Genomic DNA, 27,030 nt, shown 5'->3' with positions numbered 1-27,030 from the left:
TGTCAACCGCTCACTTAATCTTACCGTTCCATATTGAGACAAAGGCTTCAACCAGATTGCCAACCTTCTCCACTGGAAATTCCCACAGAGCATTTAGGAACACATCTGGTTCCATTAGTCTCTGAAGGTGGGCTATCCCAAATGTCCCCCACCCTTTACAGGGGGCAATTGCTCCTGTCTGTCTAAACTTAACCAGACAATCGTCAGTCCATCCCAGGAAAGGATGAAACATGCTTCTTTCCTGTTGTTGCAACAATGTGGCGGGAAATTGTGATGTGTTTTTTCTGGCCCAGGAACAATTCTTGTTAACCAAAACTCTGTCACTGGTTTCATGCCAGATGTATCTCAACAAAATAGTAAAGTTGTCTGTCCTTATCTACTATTTTGTTTAAATTGCTTTATCTTACAGCAAACATTCAAAACATCAAACTATATGAAATATAAAGGTAAAGGGACCCCTGACCATTAGGTCCAGTTGTGGCCGACTCTGGGGTTGCGGTGCTCATCTCGCTTTATTGGCCAAGGGAGCCAGTGTACAGCTTCCAGGCCATGTGGCCAGCATGACTAAGCAGCTTCTGGCGAACCAGAGCAGCGCACGGAAACGCCGTTTACCTTCCTGCCGGAGTGGTACCTATTTATCTACTTGTACTTTGATGTGCTTTCGAGCTGCTAGGTTGGCAGGAGCAGGGACTGAGGCATGGGAGCTCACCCCGTTGTGGGGATTCGAACCACCGACCTTCTGATCAGCAAGCCCTAGGCTCTGTGGTTTAAGCCACAGCACCACCCGCGTCCCTTATATGAAATACAGAGCATGTCAAACACAGGGTAATTTCAATCATTACCTAACAAAAAACAAACGCCCAATCTCGGTTTAAGTACACAAATGCAAAGCAAAACGAGTGTTAACTGACAATAAAGTTTCTGGTACAGTGGTACCTCGGGTTACATACGCTTCAGGATACATACACTTCAGGTTACAGACTCCACTAACCCAGAAATAGTACCTCAGGTTAAGAACTTTGCCCCAGGATGAGAACAGAAATGGAGTGCCGGCTGTGCGGCAGCAGTGGGAGGCCCCATTAGCTAAAGCGGTGCTTCAGGTTAAGAACCGTTTCAGGTTAAGAACGGAGCTCCAGAACGAATTAAGTACTTAACCTGTGGTACCACTGTACTGGTCTTCTTGGTCTGCAAGGATCCTGGCTTAAATACAGTTCAGAAAGTAGCAGTCCTCTTGCCAAGCTAGGTGGAATATAGCAGGGTCTCATAGCCTTACTCCAGAGGAGGCTGTCCACAGCAAAAGACAAATGGAATGGCAGTGATGGCCAGTCTTTTCCCACATACCTCCAACATTCCACAGATGAAAACAGGGACATTTCTCAGTCCCCTGCTACTGGCTTTCTTTGTCCTCCCAATTTTTGTCCCCAACCCCCCAAGCAGAGCATTTCCTATGAGAAGAAGAGTGATTGCCGCCGCTGCCACCCCAACGGGACACAGTACACATGCCATGCCCTATAATGTCCTGAGAAAACTCCTTAATCCCAGTTTCATTTTTTTTATTTTTTCTCGGGTAGATTTGCAAAAATTAAAACACACACCAATAAATGCATTTTAGAAAGGGGCAAGATTAGACGCCCATAATAATAATAAAAAATCAAGACTCCTTGCACTCTGTTCGGCTCCTCCTTTATTCCTTCTCAGGGCAGCCCTGCCCTCTACCTGCCCCCAGAGCCGGTGAGCCACACAGCCTCTCCTTCTTCCTTACTATCCAACAGCTGCTATGAGCTGCCCAAGGGAGGAGGCTGGCAGCAGCGGCCATGGGACTGTCCCTAGAAAATCAGGACACTTGGAGGGTATTTTCCCCAGCCTCCTGGAAGTATCAGCTGCTGGTGTAGGTCTTAATGCCCCTCAGCCCTTGCTCCCGATCTCCCTGAACCAGGCCCTTCTGTTGGACAAGAGAGCTGTGTGTTGCCCTCTATTTTTATAACTACCTTGACAATCTCCCTCAGGGCAGGGCAGTGCCCCGTTGCCAGCACTGAAGTAGGATTCAGCAGCCAGTCCTGTCGGCTACTCTACTCAGAATGGGCGTTTGCGTGGCACCGTTTTGTTCTTTGCCACGGACAGCAAAGTTCCTTGGGCCAGCCTTGACAGCCGAATGGATGGCCATTGCAAATTAAAGCTTTGCACAATCCACACAGAGATATTCTAGTCGCAGACCCTGCCAATTCTTCGTTCACAGGCACGGCCCAGCCTTCCCAGTGTGGCCGGGGGAAATATGTTCAGTCGTCTTTGAAATTCAAGGACGCTCCTGTCACTCCTTGCAATGGTTGTCGGAAGGTGATGAGGATGAAAGGCTTTCCGGGGCTCTGCTCGCAGCCCAGGGTTTTTAATTTCCTTTTCCTTTGATTAGAAATTTGGCACAGGGTCCCAGGTCTGCATCCTGGCCGGCCGACCAACTTACTCGAGGGAAGCTTGGGAGATAGTAACTCCCTTGGCTTGAAATGCCGCGAACAAACCTGCGCGCCAATTCCAAGGTCAGAGACCCTTTTGTTTGGTGGGGGGAAAGAAAGAGCGTATCTTCTCTTGTTTTGACTTGTTGCTGCCGTTGTCTAATCTAAACCACTGGCCTTGTCATAAAGTAAAGCTGGTAGTGGGACAGGCTTTCTCAGTTTATGGGATGGAGAAGGGGGGCGTTGCAAGGCATCAGTTGGAGCCACGATAACAACCCAAAGTGACGGAGTGTTTTGTCAGTGCTCTCCCAACACGCTGGATTTTCATTTTGCTCTTGCAGGACTATCGATTGGCTCGGGCCTTGGGCAAAGACGGTCATGGAAGCCTTCAATCCGATGCAGTACAATATCACCAGCGTGGTCTCAGAGACGATGCCAATTGCCACAGTCCCAGTCTTGCTCCTCATAGGCTTCCTGTTCCTGATGTGGACTTGTGAAGAAGCAACAACCATACCAGGTAAGTTCTTTCAAAGCAGAGGCTTGCATCCAACTTTTACTCAGAGAAGACCCATTGCAAGTAAAGGATCTGAGATAATTGGGAAAGGGGCTTTGCATGCGAAAGACCCCAGGTTCATCTCCAGGCAGGGTTGGGAGAGACCACTGCCTGAATTGCTGGAGGGTTGCTGGCAGTCAGTGTAGACAATACTGAACTTGATGGAACCATGGTCTGACTTAGGATAAGTCATATGTTCCTAACCACGTTCATGAATTTCAATTCGTTCACCGGTTACTGCATTTAAACCCTGCCTTTCCTCTAAGGATCTCAATATTGCATCCATGGATCTTCCTTTCTTCATATGAGCTTCACAACCACCCTCGCAGGTAGGCCAGGCTGAATGGGGGTGAAGGGCACAGAGTAGGAATTTGAGCCCAGGTCTCCCAGGTCCAACATCCTGCATCACACTACTCTGACTAACATTGAATGCAACCCATTGTGCATGAGATAGCCTATAATTTCCACTTTTAAATACAGTGGTGCCCCGCAAGACGAATGCCTCGCAAGACGGAAAACTCGCTAGACGAAAGAGTTTTCCGTTTTGGAGGTGCTTTGCAAAACGAATCTCCTATGGGCTTGCTTCGCAAGACAACAATGTCTTGCGAGTTCCTGCTGGGTTTTTTTCCTCCCCCCCCCTTTTTTCTAAGCCGCTAAGCGCTTATCAGCTGATCCGATCAGCAGATAAGCCGCTAAAAGCCGCTAATAGTGCTAATCCGCTAATCCGTTAATGGGCTTGCTTCGCAAGACGAAAAAACCGCTAGACGAAGAGAATCACAGAACGGATTCTTTTCGTCTTGCGAGGCACCACTGTATATGCAGAAGACAGGGGGGGAAATCTCTCCCTCAAGGAGAATTAGAAATGGCAAATGAAAGCAATCATATTATAATCTGGGCTATCTTCTATTTTATTTGCAATTTTAAAAAAGTGCATGGCCTCTCAGGAGCTGAAAGCACCTTGCAATTTGAATCTTCCCTTCACGCTTCATCCCATTAGAACTAATCTCCTCATGTTACTTGTCCCTGCCACTGATTCATCTGAGGCATGGGTAGACAAACTAAGGCCTGGGGTCCGGATCCGGCCCAATCACCTGCTAAATCCGGCCCTCGGACGGTCCAGGAACCAGCGTGTTTTTACATGAGTATAATGTGTGCTTTTATTTAAAATGCATCTCTGGGTTATTTGTGGGGCTTAGAAATTCATTCCTCCCCCCCCCAAAAAAAATATATAGTTCGGCCCCCACAAGGTCTGAGTGACAGTGTACTGGCCCCCTGCTGAAAAAGTTTGCTGACCCCTGATCTGAGGCATGAGCAGAATGCTATCCTAACTTTGTCTCTTCATAAGCAAGTCCTCTTGCGTTCAGTGTTAGGACTGCAGCCTGAACTCTCAATGAACTCAGTCTCATTTCGGAGTAGACCTCTGCAGGATGCTGCTGTTAGTGCCTTGCTCCTAATACATATCTATTGGCATTGGTGTCACTTTAATTGTTTGCTTATTTCCCATGTTCAGACAGGATTTTGCATATTACTGGATCACGGAATTGTGGAGCTGGAAGGCCATTTAGTCCAACACCGTGAAATGCAGGATTCCTGCTCACAGCTACCCTGAGTGGGCTCAAACCACCAACCTTCTGGTTAAGAGCCGGATAGACCGATCCTTTGTGCCACCAGGATAAACTGGTCATAGATAGTCAGTCAGTTTCATGGATTGATGCCCTGTTCAGCCAATGAAAATCACTGAGTGACCAGGGCTGGTTTTTTTCAGTTGGAACTCACCGGAAGTCAGTTCCAGTATCTAGAGTGGTACCTCAGGTTACAGACGCTTCAAGTTACAGACTCCGCTAACCCAGAAATAGTACCTCGGGTTAAAAACTTTTCTTCAGCATGAGAACAGAAATCGTGTGGCGGCAGCACGGCAGCAGCAGGAGGCCCCATTAGCTAAAGTGGTACCTCAGGTTAAGAACAGTTTCAGGTTAAGAGCAGAGCGAACCTCCAGAACGAATTAAGTTCTTAACCCGAGGTACCACTGTACTCTGCTTTCAGAAGGTGCCTGTCTGAAATCCTGACGAGGTGCTGTCAGTCAATATCAGGGGTCAGCAAACTTTTTCAGCTGGGGGCCAGTCCACTGTCCCTCAGACCTTGTCAGGGGCCAGACTATATTTTTTTGGGGGGGGGTGAACGAATTCCTATACCCCACAAATAACCCAGAGATGCATTTTAAATAAAAGGACGCGTTCTACTCATGTAAAAACACGTTGATTCCCGGACTGTCCACGGTCCGGATGTAGAAGGCGATGGGGCCGGATCCGGCCCCCAGGGCCTTAGTTTGCCTACCCATGATATAGACAACCATGAGCTAGATGGACCTAGCTCATGGTGCAGCGGGTGCAGAGGCTCCTTACGGTGTCGTCGCAAGTTGGTTAGATTGGTCTCAACTAGGGCCAGGGCCTTTTCACTACTGGCCCCGACTTGGTGGAATGCTCTTTCACAAGAGACCAAGGCCCTGCGGGACTTTGCATCTTTCCACAGGGCCTGCAAGACAGAGCTGTTCCACCTGGCCTTCGATTTGGACTCAGTCTGACCCTTATGTTTCCCTCCCCTTATGCTTTGATCTATGGGCTACTTTTAAAATGAGGCTGCATTTTAAATTGCATTTTAACCTGTATTTTAAATTGGGGGTTTTCCCTATTACGTTTTTACTATAATTTTACTGGTGTTAGCCGCCCTGAGCCCGGCTCTGGCTGGGGAGGGCGGGGTATATTATTATTATTATTATTATTATTATTATTATTATTATTATTATTATTTTAATGGTGTGACCCTGCATAAGACATATCCTTTGTTCCTGTGAGGTCCCTTCTGACTTGATGTTTAACTCCCCTGAAAGCCATACAAGTGAGTGGGATCTTGTAGCAGAGGATTCCATGAACCAGGGTTGCTGAATTCTCATCTCCCGTCAGCCCATCAATGGGAGAAATTCCCTTTCTCAAAGTGCCTGGTCCTTCAAATTTGGAATCCTAAACACCAGTGGCATGCAGTCAGTGGACCAGGAAGACTAGGCTAGCTCCCTGTGTTCTCTCGACACACACCTTGGTCATTCCAGGGTTGGGTGCCCTATTCAGCCAGTGAAAATCACTGGGTGACCTTGGATCAGTCACTGTCTTGCAGGCAGGGCTTTTTTTCAGCCAGAACTCTCAGGTGGGTGCCATTGCCATTTGAAGAGAACGAGGGAGGTGTCCGTGGTGAGTTCCGGCACCTCTTTTTCTAGAAAAAATAGCACTGCTCCCAGCTCTGTCGCATCCAGCAAGATGATTCTGCCCAGTGGCGTAGCGTGGGGGGTGCCAGGGGTGCCGGCCGCACCGGGCGCAACATTTGGGGGGGCGCGTTTGGCCGGCCCTCCTTGAGGAAGCAGGAACCCCACTGTCCTCGGACCTCCTCCGAAGGCTGGCGGTGGGGCGGAGAGACCTCCTCCCACCACCAGCCTTCGGAAGGCTGCTCCGAAGCCTGGCGGTGGGGCGGAGAGACCTTCTCCCCGCACCAGCCTTCGGATGGCTGTCCTGAAGACTTGTGGTGGGAGCAGTGGCATAGCGTGGGGGGTGCAGGGGGGCCTGCTGCACCTGGCGCAACATCTGGGGGGGCACGGAAGAGACTCGAGTGCTAAAATCCATGGGTTAGGGGGCGCAAATTACTTGCCTTGCCCCGGGTGCTGAGAACCCACGCTACGCCACTGATTCTGCCTACTGGAAACTCTGGGTGGGAGCCAGACTGAATTAGCTGCATTTATTTCCCAGGGAAACAAGACTTAAGATACCAGTCCAGTGTTGTGATCCCAACACTTGTTTCTAAGCAAGTAAGTTTAGGATGGGATATTATCATTTATTAAATCTACCTACAAGAAGCACAGGATATATCAAAAACTCTAAACATACATACTTGCCAAGAAGCTATTTTAAATCTGCCTTGTAAAAATGTAAAGTAAGAGAAATCAGGAAGCTTGACACTGTAGAAGTTTGTATGAGAGCATCACTTCATTGATCTCAGTGGAGCAATTTCATGCTGAAATGCATGTGGTCTTTTCCATTCTCCACAACCTGGAGAAGAGCCAATATCTTACACATTTGCCTCGCTCTGTTTTCAAAACATTGTCTGCATTTTTTCAAACCGCATTTGGAGCATATGACTGGGGCAGCCTTGAGAGATCATTTGGCGTAAAAGGTTGCGGCATACTCTCAAAATAAACAAAGCAGTGAAACAAATGCCAGGCTGGATTAAACTAGCCCTCTCATATCCTGTCAATTACTGTAACAACCTTACGGATATTATCAGGATTGGGGAACCTATGTTGGAGGACTACAACTCCTATTGTACACGACAAGCTGCCTGGGGCTCAATTCTGAGTTCCAGCAAGTTTTGGCTGGAGAAATAAGCTATGTGTATGCCACTTTTGGAGGGACACGGGTGGCGCTGTGGGTTAAACCACAGTGCCTAGGACTTGCCGATCAGAAGGTCGGCATTTCGAATCCCCATGACGGCGTGAGCTCCCATTGCTCGGTCCCTGCTCCTGCCAACCTAGCAATTCGAAAGCACGTCAAAGTGCAAGTAGATAAATAGGTACCGCTCCAGCGGGAAGGTAAACAGCGTTTCCGTGCGCTGCTCTGGTTCGCCAGAAGCGGCTTAGTCATGCTGGCCACATGACCCGGAAGCTGTACGCCAGCTCCCTCGGCCGATAAAGCGAGATGAGTGCCGCAACCCCAGAGTCAGCCACGACTGGACCTAATGGTCAGGGGTCCCTTTACCCTTTACCTTTATGCCACTTTTACACACACACCCCTCCCCAGAGCTCAATGTGGCATATATGGTTCTCCCTTCCCCGTTTTTATCCTCACAATAAGGGAAATTTTGAAGCACCGCATTGTTCAAATTTTTTTTATATTCCATTTCTATTGCGCCCTTCATCCAGGGATCACAGGGTGGTTTACAATATAGCATCACAAATATACATAACATAGTAACAAACAAAATATTACATATGAATGGATGCTACTGATAAAATCCATCTTTCTCCCCCCCCCCTTCTTTTAGGCCCTGGCTACTGTATGGGGATTGGTCCCCTTATTTCGCATTGGAGATTCCTCTGGATGGGTATTGGCAGTGCCTGTAACTACTACAACAAGATGTACGGTGAATTTATGAGAGTCTGGATCAACGGAGAAGAGACCCTCATTATTAGCAAGTAAATCTTTGATTTCTGAAAGTCTGGATGGAGAGTAACTATTGCTATTAGAGTGTCCAGATGTAAGAGGAAATTTCTTGGTATCTGTCCTGAAAAAACAGGTGGGAAGTACCATTAAAGATAAAATAACCAAGCAGGTAGAAGAACAAGCCTTGCTAAAGCACAGCCAGCATGACTTCTGCAAGGGCAAGTCCTGTCTCGTGAACTTTTCAGAGTCTGTTGAGAGTGTCAACAGCGGAGAGCATGAGGCGATCTGGTTGACATAATTTCTACAAGGAAAGGGTGCGGCATTTGAGACTTCTTAGTGTTTGCATCTGGTTACTCTAATTTATTTATTGTGTATTTGAGAGAACGTATATACTGATTAATTACAATGACATCATAGGTCTGATTGGTAGGGCACAACCAGGGGTGGGCTTGGGCAATCTTTTTAATATGGTGCCCTGGGTGAGGTCAAAATCTGGTACCCCAAATTGGATCTTCTCAATCTTGCACCACCTTCGTGGGGGAACCACCCACATCGCCCTAAATCCAATACTGGCACAACCCTGGCTAGATCCTTCTTCACTAGTTTTATGGAGCTGACTGCACTCTTTTTACTTCTGACTTCCCATGGCAGTGAGAGGAGAATCTAAAGAGGAAAATTTGAAGCGGAATCTTTCTCTGTGTAAAGAATTTTGTTGTTGTTTAGTCGTTTAGTCGTGTCCGACTCTTCGTGACCCCATGGACCAGAGCACGCCAGGCACTTCTGTCTTCCACTGCCTCCTGCAGTTTGGTCAAACTCATGCTGGTAGCTTCGAGAACACTGTCCAACCATCTCGTCCTCTGTTGTCCCCTTCTCCTTGTGCCCTCCATCTTCCCCAACATCAGGGTCTTTTCCAGGGAGTCTTCTCTTCTCATGAGGTGGCCAAAGTATTGGAGTCTCAGCTTCAGGATCCGTCCTTCCAGTGAGCACTCAGGGCTGATTTCCTTCAGAATGGAGAGGTTGGATCTTCTTGCAGTCCATGGGACTCTCAAGAGTCTCCTCCAGCGCCATAATTCAAAAGCATCAATTCTTCGGTGATCAGCCTTCTTTATGGTCCAGCTCTCACTTCCATACATCACTACTGGGAAAACCAGGCTCATAAAGAGCAGTAGAAAACACTGCCTGGTATTGTTGCAAGGGGCCCAATCTGAATCAGGGCTTCAGTGTGGGGGAATTGAAGCCCCCCCCCCCCAGCCACATGCCAGGATCCTAATCTAAATTAGGAGCCCCAATGCTGGCTAGTCTGTAGAGATCAGAGAACACTTCATAGATCATAGAATTGTAGAAATGAAAGGGACCCTGAGCATAGCTGTCAACGTTTCCCTTTTTTAAAAGGGAAATTCCTTTATTCCTAATAGGATTCCTCGTAAGAAAAGGGAAAAGTTGACAGCTATGAGCATCATCTAGTCCAACCACCTGCAACGCAGGAAAATACAGCTGTCCCACACGGGGATTGAACCTGTGACCTTGGCATTATCAGCACCATGCTCTAGCCCACTGAGCTATCTAGGCTATCAGAAAAACTCAGCCGTCATAAGCAAATGCCTTGACTCATGTCCTATGTAGTTTTGTGCCATTAAAAAGTCACCTGCTAATTTCTGCAAAGCGCACCTCTGTTAAGAGATGGGAGGAGGCCAGGCCAGAAGTTGAGCGTTGTCTTGGTTGCATTTTCCTGCCCATGTGACAACCCAGCCTCATCACATTCCTTGCACTGTGGAGCATTGCTGTTGACACCGCGCTGATATTTCTTAGCTTATAGCTCCCTCTTGCGGACATTCAGCTTCAGTTGCTGGTCTTAGGATAAACCGCGGCAGCTGCACAAACAGAAAAATGATGAAAACCTGAATCGTACATTTTAATTTATTTCTGGTATTGGCATGATTTATTTGTGAACCATCTTTCAACAAATGTTCTCAAATGTAGGCTCTTTCTTTATTAGCGATTGCGGCAACTTATCTTTTTTGAAACTAACTTTTCTTTCGTTTCTTTTTTCTGTAACCTGGTAGTCACAATTAAATTCAATTTTTTTAAAAAAGAAAATGTATACACTATGGGAAGTGAGTGCGTGTAAGTGCATATGTTTGTGAAAAGAACATGCAGAAATGCATTGTATTGAAGAAAAACGCTTTACAGAAATGTGTGTGGAGAAACGTGTGCTAAAATGCTGAAGAGTTTTCCTGACGTCTTCCCTGGAAAAATTGCAAACGGATGTGGAAGTGTGTAAAACTGAACATCAGATTGGAAAAATCAGAAACTACCCCTTGCAGGTGGAGGCCTCAGCAGATGTCTGGTGAAGGTACTCCCAATAGCAGCTCGCCATTTCTTTGGAGAAAGCCAAGTGGTACCCTCTGGGATATCCTTGAGGGGTGGGAACAAACCAGGCCATTGCTTCTGGTGATGCCAACTGCTGAAGTTCAAGCCTGCCAATGTCTTCAGCCTCAACATCCCTGCCTAGCTTTCAGCATCTGTTCTGGTTTTGGATCTCGCAAGACTGCGATGGTCTGCAAAGATAGTGTCTGTGCTACAAAGTGACCCAAAATCTCACAGAAGGAGTTGTGTACAGCTGTCGTAATAAAAGACAACGTCAAACACTCTGCCAATCAACTTGTTATGTCTTCTTCTGTGCTGAGCTAAGAAATAAAATTTAAAAAATCTGTGGGTTTTATTTTGTTCCATCAGAGGAAGAGATTGGCCACTGGCGATGATCCGACTGGAAGCAATTTGCTGACATTGGGGGAGTTTGTTGACATGGGGAATATTGCATTCTTTTTCCAGAATATAACGCTAGGTCTCCTCTTCCTTTCATACTGCAGTACCTGTTGTGCCATAGCCCTGTGACTTTTAGACTGATTCAACAACGTTGCTGTTCCCCCATCATTTCTGCACATGTGCACTTCTGTTATCCCACTTTCCCCCCATGAAAACTGCAGGAAATAACTGCATGCTGGGATACTGTTTTAAATTTTGTCATTTTATTCCCAAGTTAAGGGGGCTGCAAATGTGGTTTTTCACCAGGATTCAAATAACACGAAAATGAGTGCTAAACGTATACAACATTCCATTTGTTTTCCGGAAGTGGATTTTACATGGTTTGGAATCTTGAATACAATGCCACAGTTAACAGTTAGGGAAACATCAAGGAAACAGAATGAATTGCCATGTGAATGCGGTCTTAATAGTCTTTCTTCTGCTTGCTAGATCTTCAGGTATGTTCCACGTAATGAAATACGGGCATTACACCTCTCGATTTGGGAGCAAGCTGGGCTTAAAGTGCATCGGCATGCATGAGAACGGAATCATATTTAACAATAACCCAGAACTCTGGAAAGAAATCCGACCCTTCTTCACCAAAGGTAAGCTCTGGATTTCTGGTTCTCCCTGCAGCATCTATTCCTGTTTTGAAAGTGCAGTCAGTTTATGTCATTTAAATAAATAAGTAGGAGAGGATGGCTGCCGTGCCAAATGAGCAAGGGTAGCTCAAACTCAAACAACGGCAAGTAGCTCCACTGAGATACTTCCAGGCCTGGTCTCAGGGTTCAGCAGGGATGAGGAGCTGCCCAGGGTCTTGGGCCTCAGAAGAGACCCTCACTGACTGGCCCAACCCAGCCAAACCACTGGGGCCATTTTGAAGTCCCAGATGCCCCTGCTGCCACTGTGCCTCAGTGGCTCAGAGCACCTTTTACCCGTTCCAGTTTGTGTACCAGCTATGCCCATTCTTGCACAGGATAACCTTGCTGTGGAGGTCCATGTGATGACAACCTCACTGCTAGACTACTGTAATGTCCTCTGTGTGGGTCCTCCTTTGCACCAGGTTCTGAAGATGCAGCAACTTCCATATGCAGCTGCCAGGGTGCTTGCTGGGTCACCCATTTTTACAAATATTACACTGGTGTGGAAGGATCTGCTCTGTCTGCCTCCTAGCTCCTGAGCCAAATTCAGAGGGTTTTCTGCTGACACTAGACACCCTAAACAACTTGGGACCATTATAGCTAGCAGACTGCCTCCCCTAGTGCAGACCAAGCTGATCTTTAAGGATCTTCTGATGAAACCCTTCTGGTCAGCCCAAGGCTGGTTTATTGTCACTCGGTGAGGATGCAGAAGACATCCTTCTTGGCAAGAGCATCCTCCCTCTGGCGTGCCCTCCCTTAGGTAATTCATGAGGCAGAGATAGTAATTAAAAATTGTATATGTATTCCAAAGTTTTCCTGGACTTTGCCTCTTTGCTTTTAACCCCCTGTTGCCCCTGTTGCCTACTTCAATTTGGGCAGTTGTGCTTAGGTTTTTATCTAGTTTTTAGTATTGAAGGCCACAGTTGTATTCATATGGTTGCTTGGAGACTGCTTAGAGATTTTTATTACATGAGGGGGTATAAAATTGTGTGTGATATTAATTAAAGGCTTACTGGAGCCTAGTGCTAGCCCCAGAGACTTCCATTTTGCTTCCTTGTTTGAGCACTTCCCCTTGAAATATATAGCTCAGTACCAAACTGTCTAGACTATAAGGAAATTTGTGAAATTGCAGCTCTCTCTGGACCGGGTCTCGTGCGGATGGTATCTATTTGTGTTGACTCAACGGCTGAACATTTGAACCAGCTAACGGAGTCGGCTCCCAAGCCCGAATACTTCAACAGCCTGAATCTCATGAGACGTATCATGCTGGACACGTCAAACAGACTTTTTCTTGGGATTCCTCTTGACGGTACTGAAATTATCTTTCTTAGGCTTCGCCATGGTTCCATAATCATCCCCTCTATTTCCAAAGTCCACTGATGAGTGTGGGTGCTTATTTAGCCACGTCATCACTATCTGCACATAAGAGGGAAATTTGGGGAGGTGTGGTGGAACCCCAAGGAAGGCAGAAGTACAAAATATCTTTTGGGGGGAGGAAGGGATGTCAGGCTATGTACATATGAATGCACCCATTTAAGCCATTCAATGCAAACCCTACCCAGAGTCTCTTCTTCTCTGGTGATCACTCATAGCCCAGTAAGATTGTCTTCTATGAACACAGTTTTGACAGGGAGTCCATAAGTGACTGTGGAGGCCAATTCTGGATCCACACATCCTTCCACAGTGGAAGGACACAGGTTTCTGGGCAGGAGTTGATCATGGTGAGGGCTCGTCAAGCATGTCTTCCTCTTAGCACGTTTCTCCCTTCCGTCCTGAGTTCAAGCATCTTCAAAGCCCACGACACCTTTGGTAAAGGCTGTTCTCCAATTGGAGTGCTCACAGGCCAGTGTTTCCCAGTTGTCGGTGTTTATACTACATTTTTTAGATTTGCCTTGAGGGAGTCTTTACACCTCTTTTGTTGACCACCAGGATTACGCTTTCCATTTTTCAGCTCAGAATAGAAGAGTTGCTTTGGAAGACAATGATCAGGCATCCGCACAACATGACCGGTCCAGCGAAGTTAATGTTGAAGAATCATTGCTTCGACACTCATGATTTTTGCTTCTTCCAGTGCACTGGAAGTAGTACTCTGAGTAGACCCATTGAACTTAATAGACATGACTTAGGTAATTGGTTTCAATGGGTGTACTCTGAGTAGGACTGTTCACTACAACCCATAGTCTCCTTTGGGTTGGGTGAGCACAGTCTTGATGTCCCACTTAATTTGTGAGATTGTCAGTTAGTCATTGTGCATTTACTACAGACTTCCACAGCCTGGGGATCTGTGGATGTCTTGAGCTCCAGTTCACACCATCCCTGGCAATGGGCCATGCTGGCTAGGGATGATGGGAGTTGTAGTCCAAAATATTTGGAGGGCACTATGTTGGAGAAAGCTGGTTTAACGTATCACCTGGAAGATCTTAGACTGGCTGAACCCACCAAAAAGAGTTGGGTCTCTGTTTTCCTTCCTAATTAACCATTTCAGTTGCCTGTTGAGATCCTTTTCCTTCATTTGTTTTATTCACTGCTGCCATTTCTGGGTGTTTTTTTCCCCTTCTCCACTGATAGGAAGCAATGTAATTTTCCTAAATAAGTGGATGAATCAATAGTTACAGGAGACCCCCTCTACGTCCGGATGTAATTCCCTGCTTGGAATGGTCGAGAAATTAAGATTCACTTCTTACCAAACTTCCCTAATCCACACTTTCTGGAAAAAAGAATACATGAATCAGAACCTAGCCTTACAATCTTCCAGAAGGATGTGGTTGGCCCCATCAATGGGTTGCTGTTCACGGTGTTGGAGCTTCTTTCCATTTATGTTTCTGTTTCCCTTGTCATTTGTGTGTAATTTCAGAAAACGAAGTTGTGCTTAAAATCCAAAACTACTTTGATGCTTGGCAAGCGCTGCTCCTGAAACCTGACATCTACTTTAAGATTTCTTGGCTGTATAAAAAATATGAGAAGTCTGCGTAAGTAACCAGCAACAGCAGCAATTTTACTGAGAGTGGGCCAGGACTGAGTGCCTTGCCTACACACCTACTCTAGAGTCTTCGTTTGTGGGATGAGTAAAAAGTGCTTGGATTGCAGTGTAATTCTGCACCGTCTTTACACAGTTACCTGGAAGTAAGCTCAATTGAATACAGTGGGACTTACTTCTGAGTAGACAGTGTAAGACTCCACTTAGAATCAAGGACTGAACGCTCCACATGTTTCCTAAGAAAGCATTGCAATTAAATAATTTAAAGTGGATTCCTTCAAAATTATAGGAAAGACTTCAAACGTCAGTGTCACCATTTCTTACCTTTGGTGCAGGTATTTTATTTCCAGCAGAAACAGGACTCTGCTTTTGCATCTACAGACACACACACACACCACTTTTAATTGTTCTCTGAGATGTTGAGGGGAGGAAAAAGGGAAACTGGGACATTCTGGGATCAAATCAGAAACCAGGATGGCTTCTGTAATTCCGGGACTGTCCCTGGAAAATCAGGACAATGGAGGGTATGGTCTCCACAGGTTGTGAAAGGTTGGGGGGTGTCATTTGGGTGTGCATTTCTGTGTCTGCAGTAGACAAATGTCACTTACTTCCTGTTCAGCTGCAGTATAGGTTGAAATGTACAGGGCTGTCTGATTCTTACACCAAGGCACTGCAGGTACTAAGTGATATACTGGATCCCTTCTGTTTTAGGAAGGATTTGAAAGAAGTGATCGAAATCTTAATAGAGAAGAAACGACAAGAGCTTTTCAAACTTGAGAAACTGGAGGACCACATGGATTTTGCATCACAGCTGATTTTTGCTCAGGTGATTTAAAAAAATAAAATAACGCATGATCTGTAATTGATCACCTCACATTGGGGCACAAAAAATGCTGCTTTTACAGAAAGTTCCTTTTTAAATAATAGAACAGATAGTTCATGTATCTTAAGAACTTAAGAAGAGTCCCTCTAAATGAGACCATGAAGAGTCCCACTCCTCACCATGGCTGGTAGCCAATGATAGCCAGATCCTCCATTAATTAGTTGGTGGCCATCGCTACATCCTGTGGGACTATGGCTCAGTATTATGTCTTCTGACATATAGCAGCTCTCAAAGTACTGAGCTTTCCCCTCATCTGCTACCTGGAGACATGGGTGTGCCAGGATTTTTGTTGGGGGAGGTAGCTGTTGAGCTTTTTTTAGGAGATCCATCAAAGTTGTGAGTTTTGGGGGGGAATCATGGGGGGCATGCTTTTCAGTAATTTCTGAAGGGCCTGCCCCCTTGACTATGGCCATGCTTGGAAGCACCAGGAAATGAAACCTGTGACCTTCTGTATGCAAAGGATGTGTTCTGCCATGGACCTATGACTTCTCCCCACCTGTGGTGAGCAAATTGCTTCATTTATTCCTGGCTTTTCCCACCACAAACACAGTAGGGATGGGAGAGAGATGGGATTCCGTCGGTGAAATCGGCAAACCTATCCAATCCACACTTTCAGAAACAGTATGCAAACTGAAACGCAGCTGCATAGCTGTCAACCGTCCCTTATTTGGCGGGAAACTCCCTTATCCCAGCGCCGTGTCCCGCTGCTGTCCCTTATTGATGATGTCCCGTAAATTTCCCGGGTTTCAAAGGAAGCAGCTCCTCTCCCTCCCTCCCTGCTGGCCAGCCAGGGAGGAGGGAGGCTCCAACTGTGTTGCTTGGCTGCGTTGCTCAATAAGGAGTCTAAGAACGACTGGGGGGGTGGAGCTTGTATGCCTTGTGCCGATCAAATCGGCCGCGTTGCCTGGGGACTCGCCTTTGCTCAGCACTTCCCAGCGGAGAGGTGACGGTGGTTTTCCTTGCTGCATCCCCTTTGCCGGGTTGCTGCACTGTGGGAACCACCGCTTGAGGCTTCGTTTGGCTGCTGGCTGGGCTTTCTGCCTTTGGCTCGGAGGGGCTCAGAGGTCGAACATACCTGTGCTCTGAAAATCCCTTATTTTGGCTGATGATCCCTTATTTTCAAATCTGTAAGTTGACAGCTATGCGCAGCTGTCCTTCGGAATTTGCACTTTTCTCCTGCCAAGTAATGTGTACAAAACGGCATATACTAGGGTAAAGTGTGCACAGAAATTGCATGCAAAAATGCATTATATTGGGGAAAATTGGTTTGCAAGTGTATGCATATTAGAAATGTTTATTTATTTGTTTTAAGACATTTATATACCACCTTTTTTCTTCCAAGGACCTTAAGGTGGTGTACATGGTTCTCCACCTCACCATTTCATCCTCACGCCAACATTGTGCGATAGGTTAGGCTGAGAGGCAGTGACTGGTCCAAGGTCACCCAGTGACCTTCATAGCTGAGCGGGGATTTGAACCCTGGTCTCCCAGGTCATAGTCCGATACTCTAACCATTACGCCACATGTATATTAGGAGAACTTTGCACATAATTTCAAGTAAATTTCCACAAGAGCTTTTTAAAGACGTCCACATGCTGGATGTGGAAATGTGGGGAACTAGAGTTAAGACTGAGGGGGAAATGAGAACCTGAGAGAAACCAAAATTGAGTGATTTGCACATTTCCAAAACATAACCAGCTGTTGGTCCTCTGGTGCATTGATGCATTGCCCTAGACACACTGCCCTGCTGAGTTCATTCTCTCACTGCTCGCTGGTCTGAGTAGAATTTAACACTGTTGTTGGCAACCAAGTCTAGTAGCCATCACCTGCCCATTCAATCTTTCAGAGCCGTGGAGACCTAACTGGTGAGATGGTCAACCAGTGTGTTTTGGAAATGCTGATAGCTGCTCCAGATACTCTCTCGGTGACTCTGTTCTTCATGCTAGTGCTGATTGCAGAACACCCTCAGGTGGAAAAGGAGATGGTGAAGGAAATAGAGGCGGTGATGGGTAAGTATTCAGTGACACTGGAAGAGAAGGGTGATTTCCCTAATGAACAAATATGTACTTTGAGCTAGGAAGGGTCCAAACTATTAGTGATCCAAAGATAATGATCCCAAAGTTTTCTGTAAAACCCCACCTAACACTAGGCTTGCCGCTTTAATTTGGCGACAGTGAACAGAATGGCTCTTGTGCCTTTGATAACTGCTGGATGTTCAAAAATTAGACTGGATTATTTATTGTGATACTCTCTCTGTGGCATTCTTTTTTATTATTATTGATACAGCAGAAAAAAGAAAAAAGAGAAAACACAAATACCAAATTACACACAGGAATAACCATAGACACAGAATTTTCTTAACAAACAAGAAAACATAAATTGGTCTTAACACTAAAGACCCAACCTCCCGTCTACTCCATATTTCAATTTCATATTACTTATTGCCAATACACACTTTTATCATAATTAAACTTTTTCTTAATATATCTTAATTCTTATATCTGCCTTGCAACTATTACTGAAGTTCCTTGAATACTGCAACAGAGTTTAAACTACTATATTTATATTTCAAATATTCTTTGAAAAGGGTCCAAACTATTAGTGATCCAAAGATAATGATCCAAATGTTTTCTGTAAAACCCCACTGAACACTAGGCTCGCCGCTTGAATTTGGCGGCAGGGAATAGAATAGCTCTTGTGCCTTTGATAACTGCTGAATGTTCAAAAATTAGGCTGGATTATTTATTGTGATACTCTCTCTGTGGCATTCAAAGCACTCTGGAAACTTCCATTGGTGTGAAATGTTGCTGACCTGTTGATAACTAACAAAAGCGGGAGAGGGGAACTGGGAATGGTCTCCTACACAGCTGTAGGTCACCTCACATCACAACAACATTGGGTGATCAGTTCTTGCCACATTGGAGTCCTGACAATAAGCTGATGGTTGGAACTTCAAAGTGCTCAGTGCTGCTCTCTGCAAGCACCACCAGCTGATCATCACTTCAAGGGTCTCTCTACAGGATCACTGATTGTTTGTGCTTGCAGAGGACTATGTATGGGTCTTTGAAACCCCAACAGCCAACTTAATTTCAGGGCTTCAGCGCCATGGCTCTGTTAGTTTGGACTGTGCAGGGAGTTGGTTTTGTTTTGTTTTCACATGATTCTCCCACCTGCTATCTGCAGCGGTTCAGTCCCACAACAGAGACATCAAGCGAGGATGTAGTCTTGATAGTCTGTTTCTCAGAAGTGATCAGCAAGACTCAAGTTTTAGGTTTTTATACTGAAGCAAACTTAAAAAGCTGGCTTTAAAAGTGTACAAATGAATTCTACAATTCTGCCGTATTCCAAATCTGTGCAGAAATGTCATTTCAGCTCTTTCTCAGTGGTGATATCAGAGACCAGCTGTTTTATCTTACATGCTTCCTAAAGGTGACAGAGATATCCAAAGTGAGGACATCCCAAAGCTAAAAGTGGTGGAGAATTTTATATTTGAGAGCATGAGATACCAGCCAGTCGTGGACTTGGTCATGCGCAAAGCCTTGCAAGATGATGTGATTGATGGCTATCCTGTCAAGAAAGGAACCAACATCATTCTGAACATCGGGCGCATACATAAGCTTGAGTTCTTCCCAAAGCCAAATGAATTCTCACTTGACAACTTTGAGAAAAACGTAAGTTTGGGGTTTGTTTGTTTTTAATTGTTTGAGGCTGTTGCTTCATTTGCATCAGTATCTGTTCTCTTCAATTAGTTGCTAGGGCCTTGAGACCCCACCGCTGACATATGATCTGGGTCCTGCCTTATATAGGACAGGGAAGTTCTTGGTGATAAAATTAAGTCTAATAGGTAAAGGCAGACTTAGATATGAGTTCAAATTCAACTTTGCCACAAGAGAACGTGTGCCCACCAGTAAAACACTGTCCAAAAAGAATTTTGACAAAAGATTTCTTTTTCTGTAGTGTTTTATCAGTGTATAGAAACTGATTCGTAATGGGAAGGGAGTCACACAAAAACTGCAGCAAACTGCATGTGCTCCAGAATTGCTTTTAGTAATTTCCCTATTTAATTTCTCCAGAATTTTGGAGTGGAACTCAGGGAAGAGTGAACTGGAAGGAAAATAAAGTTGTGGAAACAGGGGTGAACAGATCTCCCTTGGTGTGTGTGTGTGTAGTGTTTCGGGGTGTTGTTTATGAAATTTTTTAATTCTGACTTTTCTTCGAAAATTGTTTTTTTGTGAAGGTCCCCCATCGTTACTTTCAGCCCTTTGGATTTGGTCCCCGTGGCTGTGTTGGGAAGTTTATTGCCATGGTGATGATGAAGGCTATCCTGGTGACTTTCCTGAGAAGGTGCAATATCCGGACTCTAAAAGACCAAGGTCTTAACCACATTCCAAAAAACAATGACTTGTCTATGCATCCAGATGAAAGCCAGCCATTGCTGCAGATGCTTTTCGTGCCAAGAAATAACGTGAGCAACAACCATCATGATTAATAAAACAGCCCATGAAGTCTCCAAACACCGATTGTTTGGGCTACCTTAATGAAAACTGATTGGTTGGACTACTCTGCTCAAATGAAGAATTCTCATCCATCTGGGGAGCATCCATTCACTCATCCAATGAATAAATTGCTGGTACAAGTGGCCATTTGATAGAACTCAGGTTCTGGCTTCCATTCAGGATGGAGCACCATTTTTTGGTATACCAAAAAAAAAAAAAAGTTAACATTCATGCAAGGAAGACCTACAAGTATCTTTGCAAATTATTCTGGGCAGCTGAAATTGTGTGATGGAAATTCCGTTCTGCAAGAAGCACTGAAGAACCCATTTATGTGGATCCATGGAGATGAGATGAGATAAGAATTATGCAAGAGGCAGCAGCTGGATTCTTGCACCACTGTTGATTAGGAAGCAGAAGTCAAATTTTGAGCTGCACCATGCACAGAAAAGACTTCTTTGAAAGCAAAGGAACAATGTAACTCTACTGTGGAGTCATGAAGATTTCATTGACGGCTGTGCTTGCTGTCTTATCAGGGCAAGCCATCCTGATTCACTTTGGGTTACAGCAAAGCACTGGTTTTCTACATCTGTTTGATTTGAAAGAGAGGAGCACACATATTCTCTCTGGACTTGATGGGTGACTTTCTCCCATTTGTTTTGTACGTTGTGGGGTGCATGTGTGTGGGGTGGGGGTTTGGGTCACTTTCACAGAACTATTTTTCCAGGCTGAGAGTATGAGTTGGGTGAATACAAGCTGGGCGTCTGCTTGCAGCAAAGCATATGGCCGCCATCTTTTCTTTGCCACTGCTAATGGCCAGAGCCGGAACGACAAAAATCCAAATGCTGCCACATTCTGCAGCATAGGCATTCAGCAACTGCCTGGGCTAACTGGCAGGCCACAGATCTATGTTCTCCTGCCCTTTCTGGTCCACCACTGAAATGACAGGCTGGAACATTCCCTGGGCAGCAAATTTCCCCAGGACTCCAAAATAACTATTTCTGGGTCAGCTGTCCATTAGCTCTCTCACATCTGGAAGGACTAAGAAGGTTTCTGGATTGTGGTGGGACTTCTCAGGGCATTCACAGAAGCTTTTGCTATGTCTGATTCCTGGCTCGGAGTTTCCACCTTTTTGTGATGACTGCCTTTGGCCAAGCTTAGTCAACTTGGTGACCCCCATGGGCTATGTTCTCAGCCCCAGCCATTCAGGGCTCAAATTCAAAAGGGATACCCATGCTACTAAGAAGAGACTGTTCATGAATACCTTAGAATGGGAGAAGAACTAGGAGTTTACTCTTCAAGTCTCAGCCTCTTCACTCTTGGCTTCAACTCTGCCTCCCCTTTTCTCTCCATGCGTTGAGTCTTAACTCAGCTTACCTCCTTCTTCCAGGACGAAGCTCAAGGAACAGCAAGTTGCTCGGTCCAAGAATTGAACCTCTCCCTCTCCTTTATCCATCAGCCTTGACAGCAATGGAACTTGCTGTTTTTTGCCTGATCATCCTTTGAGTGACCCCACCTGGCCAATCTTGGGAGAACTCTGGCATCGTCTTCTGAGGTCCTTGCAGTTTTTGCTCTGTGTTGATGAACTGGTCCAAACATATCCATACCAGATAGTACACTGATTTCAAAGAGTTATTGCTGAGCTCTGCAGGACTGATTTCTGGTTCTTGTGATTGATTCTTGTGGTGTTTTTTTCCTGACTCTGCATGCAAACATGTGTGCCTAAACTGACTGTGTGATTTCACACTCTTGCCCTGGATTCAAGAACTGCTTTGTTGTGATCAGTTCCTGTGAAAGGTTTTGCTGATTTTGGGGATGACTTCGCTGTGCAGTGGCTGTTGCACAGATTAGAGCTGGGGGGGGGTTGTTTTCTAAACGTAGACACGTTTGCTGAGGTTAGGTTGCTTGCGAGGTATATTTAAAGGGCTATCAGTTGCGGTTAACTGGTACTCTCATACAATGTGGGGGTCATTATAAGGAGAATGTGATTTCCCTGTGACAATAATTTCACTGGTTATTGGTCCAATTGCGGACACCATTCAAGGTACTGGTTACATTGGAGTGGTATCAAATACTAGTTAGAGTCACTGAAATTACTGTAATGGACATGACTAAACTACAATCCTAGTCTGATTTACCTGGGAGTAAATTGGGTTAGGATTGCAGGTGTGCCTTGTCTGTTAATTCAATGGGACTTAGTCTGAGTAGATAGCATAGCTGTCAATTTTTCCCTTTTCTTGCGAGGAATCCTATTCAGAATAAGGGAATTTCCCTTTTAAAAAGGGAAACATTGACAGCTATGGTAGATAGGGGCCCCACATGCCTGATACATTTAATGCTATATCCTTCTACTTTAAGCAGTCATGGATTCCCTCAAAGGCTCATGGGAACTATAGTTTGTTAAGGGTACCAAGAGTTGCTAAGAACCCCCCCCCCCATTCCCTTCACAGAACTACAATTTCCAGAGCAGATTAACAATCAACACCTCTTCCCAAGGAACTGTGGTAATTGTAGCTCTGTGAGGGGAATAGGAGGTCTCCTAGCAACTCTAGTGGAATGAAACTACTTTAAATGTATAGGGCAGATGGGCTTATGATTAGGATAGCAGCCTGACTTAGGTCTCTTCACTTCAGTGGGTCTTCTTTAAGGAGAACTTAGCTGGATACAAGCCAAGATTATATGAATGGCTGTATTCTTCCAGGAGAGACCCTTCTTCTGGTCTGGCCAACATCTGAAGCCCATTTGGGAAAAACTCAGGAGAGGCACTTCTCGGTGTTGCTTCCCGGGCTTGGCAATTCCTTCTAAGCCCCTTCTCCAATGGCCTCCCACCAGCATGTGAAGATGTGTTTATTCAGACAAGCCTTCAATGTCACGCGCTGACTTGTTATGGGTACAATTAATATGTTGCAATTTGTTCAACTGGCTGTTGTTTCGATCAGCTTTATTGATTTTTATTGATGTTTGTACGTTTTTGACTGCTATTTTGTACTATACTTTGTATTTCACTGCTGTTAGCCACTTTGAGCATCATTTGGCAGGAAGGTGGGTTGCACAATTAAGAAATCATAACATAACATAACAACATAACATAACATAAAGTTGGGGAAAGCTTTTATATAAAGCTTGCTTTAAATTTTTAAGAAGGGGGAAACACCCACTAATTCAGTCACCATGACAAATATTTTTCTTTCTTTCTTTCTTTTTGGTGCAAAGCAAAATTTCCATTACTTTTACCCCAAAAAACTGATTTTAAAGGGTGAAAGTAAGAGGGCTATCTTCTGTAACACGTCAACTGCTAGCATTTTTAGGTAAAATTACTGTAAAATTGTATTATAAAGTTATTGTACAGAGGTTTTAATATGTTGCCTTATGGCAGGGGTAGGACATCTGCTTTGAAATGCAGAAGGTCGTAGACTTGATCCCTGGTATCTCTAGGTAGGACTAGGAAGATCTCTTGACTGGAAGGAATCCTGGAAGGCAGCTGCCAGTGAGTTTAGACAATACTGAACTAGACATACCAATGATTTGATTCAGTACAAGACAGTTTATTGTGTTCCTTTGTGAAGAGAAGCAAACCAAAGTCTATGGGTCACCTGTTGTTGATCTGTGAGGATGAGACCTCAGCTTAAGTGCTATGCTGAATGTCAGGCAGCAGAGGGCGCACACAGAAAATGTCATCATCCTAATTCCGTCTAATATCAAAAATAAAATAACAAATGCCAAGCAAAACAAGCGCGCTTGAGCACCTGTCAGTTTGGAAACATAATGGGGGCACCCAAAAGTAAAGTATTGGTTTCTACTTGCTCATGAGACTCGCTACATATGCAGAAGTATATATGTTTGTAAAGCAAGGTTTTTAAAAAGAAAAAAAAAAGGCACCACTTGATAAGGACTTGTGAGCTTCCTGGATTCATGGAATGTTGAGGTGTTGAGTGAGTGGAGGAAAGAAAGGGGAGGAGGGAGGAGGAAGAAGAAAGAAACCTGCTCGTTGAGGTTCCAGGGGTATTCTTTCTCAGAATTCTTTTTATAGAAATATAAAAAATTATTTGGTTTTACAAATTGATAATTACACTCAAAATCGCATATAAGAACAAATAACCAAGTTTCTTCCAAATCTTTAGACTTCCTTCCACCCCAACCCCCACGGGTTCTTTGCTAATCTTTTTTGCTGCATATTATTAATTGTTCAATTATCCATTGTATCCAAAGTCTTTACATTACAAGTGTTATTTGAATCCTGCTAAAGAATCCAGTTGTTTACAGTTGTCTCCCATGTATAATATAAATTTTCCCCAATCTTTATTGAAGTCTTGGTCTTCCTGATTTCTGATATTCCCGGTCATTTTTGCCAACTCTGCGTACTCCAACAACTTAGTTTGCCATTTCACTCTGGTCGGGACCTTATCTTTCTCAGAATTCTAGCCCAGTTCTAGATTTTCCCCATCCACTGATTTGTCTCTCTGAATCCACCATCCTGTCTGCTTCTGCTCACCATGTTTGACAGGGTAAATGCTGTATCTGGAACTCTACAGAGGGGTGATGGAAGCACCTAGGAAGTCGCCCCCTCTGCTGTTTCTGAATTCACAATCCCTCCCATCCAAAAGAGCTTTTCCCCTCCAGGTGATGCTGAACTTCAATTCTCATCAGCCCTGACCACCTGACCACTGGCTGGAGGCTGCCACGTTGACTAGCCACGGACTGGCCACTGTGAGAGGCTACTGGACTACATAGGCTTGTGGTCTAATTCAGCTGAGCTCTTGCTATTTTTCCATGTTTGGATGGAAACTTGGGCCATAATCACTGCTGGGTGTGTTTCTACACACTTGGGGTGTCCCTAGGTATGGAAATTTATACAGAAAAAGAAAAGGTGTGTTTTTGTGTGCCTGTTGTAAAGGTAAAGGGACCCCTGACCATTAGGTCCAGTCATGGCCGACTCTGGGGTTGCGGCGCTCATCTTGCTTTATTGGCCGAGGGAGCCGGCATACAGCTTCCGGGTCATGTGGCCAGCATGCCTAAGCCACTTCTGGCGAACCAGAGTAGTGCACGGAAATGCCATTTACCTTCCCACCAGAGTGGTACCTATCTATCTACTTGCACTTTTGAACTGCTTAGGTTGGCAGGAGCTGGGACTGAGAAATGGGAGCTCACCCCATTGCAAGGATTCGAACCACCGACCTTCTGATCGGCAGGTCCTAGGCTCTGTGGTTTAACCCACAGTGCTGCCTGTTGTATACACACACAAACATGTGCATTTGTTAAAAAGCAGGGACCGGTGAGCTTCGAGGAATTATGGCATGTGGATGGTAGTTGACTCCCTAGAGGCAAGAAATTATTCAATAATTCGCCCCATCGGTTGCAGATGGAGTTTCCAGGCTCACAATGAATGCCAAAGAGAGCAACATCTCTTTTGAGTGAAGGAATGGGTACGGCTGCCCAATCACAGCTCTGCTGAAACTCCAGATTTCTTAGTTGTTGTTGTTTATATGCAACTCTCATTTCTATTGTGGGAAAAGAGAGAGAGGTGGTTCTAACGTGGGCTTCCCAAACTTGTTCCTTTCGGAGTGCTTTGAACAACAACCACCCATAAGCCACAGCCAGCATGGTCAGCAGTGAGGAGTGATGGAACTTGCACCCCAAAACATCTGGTCTAAAGGAAGCAGAAATAAGCCAAATTGTGTGAGCTTATTGATTACGTACAGAACGTTAGAGTTATGGTTGTGGGTGGGAGGTAAATGGAGGGAAGGCAGGAAGAAGGAATTGCCTCTTTTTAAATAAATAAATAAATAATCTGAACCACTTAATATTTCAAAAATCTCTAAAGTGGTATAGGAAAATAAACAATGTGATAAAAACAGAACTGTACAACATTAAAAAACAGTAAAACAACATTATAAAAACAAAAATCAGGAGTAGCATCACGGAAAGCATGGGCAGAAAGAAAGGACTTTACTAGATGTCTGAAGCTTTTGATAGATAATGCTTCAGAGTGCAGGAGACCATGGAGAGAAATGCCCATTTTGAAGACACACAGGCCCGTCTTACCCATAGAGGCTAGTGGCACAGGGTGCCAGGGTGCCAAGTTCTGGAGGGCACCAGGCTAGAGTCTGGAGAACACTGAACGAACGTGCTGAGTGAACGAGGGTGCATGCGCCGCTCCCGCCGAGCACCGGCTCAGTTTTTTCCCTTTTAGCCTGCTGGCGCCGAATTCTGCGGGGTGCCAGAAGGTTAAAAGGGGAAAAACCAAGCTGACGCATGGCGGGAGCAGCGCAGGCCCGCTTGTTCGGTGTGCTGCCTGCTGTGGCCACCGTGGCACAAAGCGGCCAGCTGAGCTGGGAGACGCCACATCCAGCCTCCGCCTCTTCCCCATTGGAGGAGCTGGACATGCTTAAGCCGGCCCTGGAGACACAAACTGTGATGGCCTGGGATTTGGACTCGGAGGCTGAACCTGAGGAATCCCAGCCTGCACAGAATTCCCCGCCTCCAGAACCAGCTGAGCCGGGGCTGGGGCTTGAGCCTGAAGGGTCCTCACCTGTGCTGGGTCCTCAGGTGCAGGCACCAGCTGAGTCTGCTCTGGCTCCTGAGGGGATGGAGGACCCATTGCCTGCAGGTGCTCCACTCTCAGCCGTGGCAGAGGAAGCTGAGGTTGCCTCTGGGTCGAGTAACCCTCCAGCCTCTCCTGAGCTGCGGAGGCTCAGGGCAGAGAGGCAGAGGGAACTAAGTTCCCGCAGGAGGAGTGTTCGCCTCCAGGCCAGGAGGGGCGAGTCACCTGTGGACTGGAGCCGCCCTATGCCTTGGGGCAGATAAAAGCCAGCCAGCCCCAGTCCCAGGTTGCAGGAGCAACGTTGTTGGTAGCCTATTCCTGCCTGTACCCTGTCCTGCCGGATCTCTTGACCTCACCCGACTCCCTGCCTTGGACCCAGCTTCAGCTCTGACGGACGGCCTCAATACTGCTCCCTCGACCTCGGACTGGACTCGGACCTCGCCTCACGGAAACCCACGGGACCAACACAGTTTGCTCCTGCCACACCCA

The 27,030-nt window shown here is 45.7% G+C and overlaps 1 protein-coding gene and 1 long non-coding RNA gene across 3 annotated transcripts in view; one reads left to right on the top strand and one right to left on the bottom strand.

The window, feature by feature from the left end:
* CYP19A1 (cytochrome P450 family 19 subfamily A member 1) overlaps positions 1-22,081 on the top strand; it is a 41,371-nt gene extending 19,290 nt beyond the window's left edge. Inside the window, exons 1-10 of one of the 2 annotated variants that reach the window (XM_082198615.1) lie at positions 2,443-2,531; positions 2,789-2,964; positions 8,083-8,233; positions 11,457-11,611; positions 12,780-12,956; positions 14,502-14,616; positions 15,336-15,450; positions 17,354-17,516; positions 18,937-19,178; positions 19,745-22,081. In XM_082198615.1, the coding sequence (XP_082054741.1) occupies positions 2,826-2,964; positions 8,083-8,233; positions 11,457-11,611; positions 12,780-12,956; positions 14,502-14,616; positions 15,336-15,450; positions 17,354-17,516; positions 18,937-19,178; positions 19,745-19,996 (1,509 nt within the window). In that variant the 5' untranslated portion in view covers positions 2,443-2,531; positions 2,789-2,825 and the 3' untranslated portion in view covers positions 19,997-22,081. Of the gene's footprint in view, positions 1-2,442; positions 2,532-2,788; positions 2,965-8,082; positions 8,234-11,456; positions 11,612-12,779; positions 12,957-14,501; positions 14,617-15,335; positions 15,451-17,353; positions 17,517-18,936; positions 19,179-19,744 lie in introns of those variants that run through there. The other variant, XM_082198614.1, reaches the window with a different exon arrangement.
* The window catches only part of LOC309518551, a 334,884-nt gene that overhangs the window by 211,576 nt on the left and 96,278 nt on the right, over positions 1-27,030 (bottom strand). The gene's annotated exons all lie outside the window — the stretch shown is intronic.

The sequence above is a fragment of the Podarcis vaucheri genome (assembly GCF_965113315.1).
Source record: "Podarcis vaucheri genome assembly, chromosome: 14".
Classification (NCBI taxonomy): domain Eukaryota; kingdom Metazoa; phylum Chordata; class Lepidosauria; order Squamata; family Lacertidae; genus Podarcis; species Podarcis vaucheri.
Note: the sequence above shows the minus strand (reverse complement) of the source record. Positions and strands in the feature narration are given on the sequence as shown.